Source organism: Oryctolagus cuniculus, chromosome 7, assembly GCF_051225735.1.
Source record: "Oryctolagus cuniculus isolate XC-2025 breed Fujian yellow rabbit chromosome 7, ASM5122573v1, whole genome shotgun sequence".
Classification (NCBI taxonomy): domain Eukaryota; kingdom Metazoa; phylum Chordata; class Mammalia; order Lagomorpha; family Leporidae; genus Oryctolagus; species Oryctolagus cuniculus.
In genome coordinates this window covers 61,275,509-61,281,902 of record NC_142873.1, presented here as the reverse complement: position 1 = coordinate 61,281,902, position 6,394 = coordinate 61,275,509, and the positions used below count along the sequence as shown (strand labels likewise).

The window sequence follows — 6,394 nt, the reverse complement described above, 5'->3', positions numbered from 1 at the left end:
GGTTACTGTATGCGTGTATATAGCATCACGGCTATTTCCGAGTATGCTACTTCTGTGCACAATACAGTACCAGGCCCTCCGACTCTGGCAGCAGCCCCACACGTCTCATGTTTGTTGCCTCCTGATGGCATGAAGAAGCCACATACACACGACTGAACCATACCATCCAGGTCTACGCCGCACGCCCTGTGACGTTCAAACCGTGACGAAAATCGCCCAATGAAGCGCACCGAAAGGGACCCGCGTGGCCCGGGCCTCCCAGGGCCAGCAGGAGCTCGGCAGCCCGAGCGATGCCAATGCCAGCAGAGGAAGCAGAGGACCGCGTTGCTGTTTCAAGGCCGGGCTCATACACCGAGGGCACTGCCAATTCCGGGGCCGTGCATCGGCCTCTGCGCACCCGGAGTGCTGAGCGCAGATTCGGATCTTCCTCCTTCCTGTGGGTGGGGCTGAAGTCCGCGCTCCGGGGCCCAGGACTGGAGAAAGCATGAGAGGGGGCGGGGCGATCGCCAGCCCCGCCCCCGCCCTCGCTGTGTACCCGGATAAAGTCCGCGGCGTGTGCCGCTGAGACCTGTTGGCTGAGCCCGCAGCACCAGCGCAATGCCCCTGACCCTGGGTTACTGGGACATACGCGGCGTGAGCGAGGGGTCCGCCCGGCGGGGCACGGGGCACGGGGGCACGGGGCCGGAGTAGGACGCTGAGCAGCTGGGCCGATTCTAGGCCGTGGTTCTAGTAGGACGTGGGAAGCCTACGTGTGTGTGTGTGTGTGTGTGTGTGTGTGTGCCCGTGTGTGTAGCGGGACGCTGGGGAGTGTGTGTGTGTTCGCGCGCGCGCGTAGCGGGGCACTAGGAAATAAACGGGGGTTCACTTTGAGGAGATGAGGTCAGCAGTCAGGCTTCCTCTCTGACCTCTGCCCTCGGGGTATTTCCACAGCTGGCCCACGCCATCCGCCTGCTCCTGGAATACACGGACACCAGCTATGAGGAAAAGAGATACACGATGGGGGACGGTAATGCTCCGCCTACTCTGACCTCCACCCTGCCCCTGCTGACTGACACAGAGCAACCTATGTGTGACCACCTGTTGCTGGCCTCTGCAGCCCCCACCTGCTGGAGCTGAGCCTGCCCAAGGCAGGGCGCAGGGTGGGGGAGCTGGACACCCCTGTGGCTGTGATTGGGTTGAGGTCTTACTTGGACGTCCCCACACCTTTTAGAAGCCTGTTGCATGCAGAGTCCAGGGCCCATACCTTCACTCTTTCCCCCAGACCTGGATATGACACCCAGTGGTTCAGATCCCAGATGCCTGTCTTGGGGGAGGGTCCTGGAGGAGAGGGCTGCACACTGGGGAGGTTTTGCTCTCACTTTGTTTAATCCACAGCTCCCAACTATGACAGAAGCCAGTGGCTGAGTGAGAAATTCAAGCTGGGCCTGGACTTTCCCAATGTAGGTGCAGGGGACGGATTTGGGGATGGGATGGGGGAGGTGCAAGGTGTCTGAGCCTCCGTCTCCTTCCCCAGCTTGGAGGTTTGAGGTCAGGGCCTTGTGCTCACCACTGTCACCCTGGTTCTCTACAGTGCTTTTCCGTGATGTTCTGTATCATAGCTCACTCACTCACTGCACAGAGTGTGTGCTTAGAGCCTGCCATGGGCCAGGCACAGAGGGTGCCAGGTGTCCCGTCTGCCCCTGCTCGGGGAAGGGGATGCTGGGAGCCCGGGAGCCCAGCTGACTGCCCTGGTCACCACGCAGCTGCCCTACCTAATTGATGGGACTCACAAGCTCACGCAGAGCAACGCCATCATGCGCTACCTGGCCCGCAAGCATGGCCTGTGTGAGTGGGGCTGGCTGTAGGGCGGGGGCGGGGGGCGTCCCCTGGGTGTGGCTGGGCCGGGACACTTAGGTCTCTGTGGTGTGGGCTGCAGGTGGGGAGACGGAAGAGGAGAGGATTCGCGTGGACATTCTGGAGAACCAGGCTATGGACGTTTCCAATCAGCTGGCTGAAGTCTGCTACAGCCCAGACTTCGTGAGTCATCTGCTATGCTCCAGGGGCTCAGCTGGGCAGCGTTGGATGCGGGGTCAGAGCTCTGGAATTCCCATGTACGGGGATCCTGTTTCTCCTTTGCACTTTTTGGAGCTACTTATCCTCCCAGTGGTTTCTGTGTTGCTGCCAGTGACCTCACCCCAAGTGAAAACTCCCGAGTCATTCCCAACCAGCGTAGGGCAGAGTCCAGCCTCCCCAGCCGGGACACTCAGTCCCTAGGGAGTAAAGTCGTGTATCCAGAGCGCTCCTCACCCTGACATGTGACATCCACCAGGGGCCGTCTCTCTCCCAGCTGCTTTCTGCCACCTGTGGGCTCCTGTCCATGAGAAAAAGGTGTGCAAGGTGGGAAACTCCACGGACGCCCTCACTTTGAACTTTGCCCAACTGCTTCCCCACCAGCGTGATTCAGGACACCTTGGGAGCTCAGGTTCAACCACAGGGCCTTTGTTCCTCCTCCTACTCACCCTCGAACTCTCCACAACTTCCAGACAGTCAAATGTCCATAACATGCTACCCTGCTGTCTAGAACTTTTTTCTTTCTTTTAAATATTTTATTTATCTATTTGAGAGGAAGTGTCAGAGAGAGAGACACACACAGAGAGAAAGGTCTTTCATCCACTGGTTCTCTCCCCAATTGGCTGCGATGGCCGGAGCTGTGCTGATCCAAAGCCAGGAGCCAGGAGCTTCTTCCGGGTCTCCCACGCAGATGCAAGGGTCTAAGGACTTGGGCCATCTTTCTACTGCTTTCCCAGGCCATAGCAGAGAGCGGGATCGGAAGTGGAGCAGCTGGGATGTGAACCGACGCTCATATGGAATGGCAGCACTACACGTGGCGGCTTTACCCACTATGCCACTGTTCCAGCCCCTGTCTAGAACTTTTTATTTTAAAGATTTATTTATTTTACTTGAAAGTCAGAGTTACACAGAGAGAGAAGGAGAGGCAGAGAGAGAGAAAGAGGTTTTCCATCCGATGGTTCACTCCCCAGTTGGCCACAATGGCCGGAGCTACACCAATCCGAAGCCAGGAGCCAGGAGCTTCTTCCTGGTCTCCCATGTGGGTGCGGGGCCCAAGGGCTTGGGTCATCTTCTACTGCTTTCCCAGGCCATAGCAGAGAGCTGGCTAGGAAGTGGAGCAGCCGGGATGCGAACTGGTGCCCATATGGGATGCTGGCACTGCTGGCGGCGGCTTTACCCACTACACCACAGTGCCGGCCCCTGGAACTTTTGACTTCATTCCTTGAACTATTTTCTTTGTTTCTTTCTCTCCTTTTGCCCGATGTCAGGGTCCAGAGCCTGGTAGGTCCTCCTGTCACTCATAGGTTTGTCCCACAGGAGGTTGTTTGGACATCAGTGGTGACAGAGTGAGCGTCAGTGTTTGGAGTCCTCTTTGCCTGCCTCTTAGTGATGGGGTCCGGTACCCATTAGAATTCTGGTAAATGCCACTGAATGAAATCAAAGTGCCAGTGCCAGTCTCAGCGGGGCCACGCCTCCTGCTGGGCAGCTCTGCCGGCGCTGACAGCTGATTTCTGTCTCAGGAGAAGCTGAAGCCCGAATACCTGAAGGGGCTCCCGGAGACCATGAAGCACTTCTCGCAGTTCCTGGGGAGTCGGCCCTGGTTCGCAGGGGACAAGGTAAAGCGCAGGGAAGGAGGAGGGGTCGTTCCAGCCGGGATACAGCATTGCACACCCTCACCCTCGGCCTCCTGCAGCTCACCTTCGTGGATTTCCTGGCCTACGACATTCTCGACCTGCACCGCGTCTTTGAGCCCCGGAGTCTGGACGCGTTCCCAAACCTGAAGGACTTCGTGGCTCGCTTTGAGGTGACGCCCGGCCCTCCTTCCTCTTGGAGGCTCTTTTTCCTGCCCCTTTCCCCGATGCTGGAGCTCCAGTGCACGGTGGCCGGTGTTTTCAAGCACTGGCTTTACGCCAGGAGCCACGCTCGGCATCTTTATTGTGATCATTTTAGTCGTTTCCGCGTTGCTATAAAGTTCATAGAATGATCACTCCCATTTGACAGTTGAGGAAATGAACTGTAGAGGCCCAGTAAGTTCCAGAGCCTCTGGCTTCTATGGACAGCAGTCAATCATTCTGGTTTTGTGCTAAAAGGACAAACCTGGGTCTTGCCTCTCAGGACACTATGGGAGAGGCAGGGCATTCGGCAGCGTGTTTATAACTGGCATCAGGAGGGCTGAGACAAGGTAGGGTTGAAGTTCAGGGTCAGAGTCACAGATAATCCTCGCTTGTGAACTCAGAGCACTTTGCACTTTCAGAGTACAGCCAGGCAAGCGCCAAGATCCAGCGCTGATGTTGGTGCTGGAATTGAGTGCACGGGTGGGTGCCCCATGAAGTGTCTCGCGGTGGGCACTCTTTTCCTCCTCTGAGGTCGCACGTGCTCTGTGTCTGTGACATGGGACTTAGGACATTTCTTTTCATTCCTATGCACTGACCTTCTCCTTGGGGAGAGCCATGGTGTCAGGCACAGGGGGCCATGCAAAGATCGACTCCGTGCTGGAACTGAGCGTAGTTGGAGAGCTGCAGGCCCGGCAGAGTGGGCGGGGTGTGTGGCACCCCCTGGATGCTGGGGAGCACAGCCTGACCGCAGCTCCCAGCCACTCTTCCATCAGCCGGGCTCAGCTTGTGTGATTGCAGCAAAGCCTCATTTATCACAGACTTGGGAATTTGAGGCAGCAGTCCAACAGGTTTTCAGCCTCTGGTCTATTTCCTGTCCCACTCCCCATGAAGAGATGCCCCTTTCAGCTACTCCGGTCCAGGCTTGTGGCCATGGGGATTGAGGAGGTGCTGGTGGCTGTGGGAGCGAGCGGGGGGAATGGAGGACTGGGGTGCAGCCCTTGGCCTGCGCCCGGCCTTTTGGTTGCAGGCGGACCTGGATCTCTTTAAAACCTGTAACAGTTATCTGGGCTGGTCACCTGCCTGCCCTGGTAAGAGGGGGCACGGTGCATGCATTTCCTTTGGCCTGGTCTGCTATGGCTGGCTGGAAATGAGCTAGTTTGGGGCACAGAGAGATTGGGCTCAGGTTCTGTGTGAAAAAATGTGGACTTCTTCCTTTCATGGAAATGATTAAGGGCTGGTCTGGACCATTCTCTGCTGGGTCATCTCCCTGTATCCACCTTCACCCAGGATTTGCTGAGTCACTGGGGGAGATCGGGGCTAGCTTCTGACATGCATTGTCATGTTTTAAACCCCGTGTCCTCTTAGGTGTATTAATTCAGATACACTAGGAGCTTTTCCATGAGAACAAGAGAATGTTTGAGCAGACAGCGCCAGGGCTTCCCGTGGGGAAGGAGGAGGGGAGTGCAGCAGAGAGCACAGAATGGGGAGGAACTCGGCCAGGCCTGGGGGCCTGCTCGCCCTCTGTGTGCTTCAGCAGGTGCGGAGTTCTGACTTCCTCTTTCCCACTCTGCCAGGGCCTGAAGAAGATCTCTGCTTACATGAAGTCCGGCCGCTTCCTGCCAAGACCGCTGTACACAAAGGTGGCCACGTGGGGCAACAAGTAGGGCGGGAGACGCGAGCGAGGAGCCGAGGAGCCGGAGCTCAGCCTGCTGCCCGGGCCCTGGGGAGCCCGTCTCCCTGCGCCTGGCACTGCCTTCTCCGTTTCATTCCCTTCCCATCCCCAGGGCCTCACCGGCCCACCTCCCTCCCGCCTGGCTCCAGTCGCTTCTAGGTGCTTGAAAGCCTCAGCTCCCGTGCTGAGCGTGGCTGTGTCCAGCACTAAGATCAGCCGGCATCCTGCCCACCAATGGCTGTGTCTGCTTGCAGGGGCCCAGCTGGACCTCTGGCCTGTGGAGCTCGGCCCTGGGTTCCTCTAGCCCTGCCCTGAAGGACCAGCATTGCCTACAGTGCAGGCCCCTCCCCCAGGTGGTGGCTGCCTCCCCCCCCCCCCCCCCCCAGTAAAGCCTGGAGCACGTTTCCTCTGTGTCTCATCTTCTTGCCTCTGGCTCCCCACACTTGCTAGCTCTCACTGCTGCTTCCTAGTGCTGGCTGACCCCTGACCTGGCAGTGGCTGGGCTCATAGGGAATGAATAGGGTCCTGGGGGGTCTCAGACTTCGTGCTCCCATGTGTGACCCCTCTTAAAGCAGGCAGCCCCCCAAAACTCTGTAGAAGACAGAGGTGGCCCTTTCTGGGCCTGGGCTTCTCGTCTTGCCCCCCCCCCCGCCCCGCCCCATGGTGCACTCCCCGTGGCTGTGCAGAGCCGTGCAGCTCCGTGAGTGGGAGCAGCAGGGTGGAGTCCCCAGCAGGGGGAGCCAGGAGCCTTTGGACTTCACACTGTGTGGCTCTGTCCCCTCTGCTAGGTGTCCAGGGCCCTGTCTCTGCTCATTTTCTCAGTGGCCTTGGAGGCCTC

The 6,394-nt window shown here is 58.3% G+C and overlaps 1 protein-coding gene across 1 annotated transcript; it reads left to right on the top strand.

Moving 5' to 3' along the window:
- Positions 1-570: 570 nt before the first annotated feature.
- Positions 571-5,961, top strand: LOC100358177 (glutathione S-transferase Mu 1). Its single transcript, XM_002715799.6, has 8 exons — positions 571-633; positions 931-1,006; positions 1,375-1,439; positions 1,743-1,824; positions 1,916-2,016; positions 3,570-3,665; positions 3,743-3,853; positions 5,459-5,961. Exons 1-8 carry the CDS (start codon positions 598-600, stop codon positions 5,546-5,548), a joined length of 657 nt encoding a protein of 218 aa, XP_002715845.3. The 5' UTR covers positions 571-597; the 3' UTR covers positions 5,549-5,961.
- Positions 5,962-6,394: the final 433 nt, after the last annotated feature.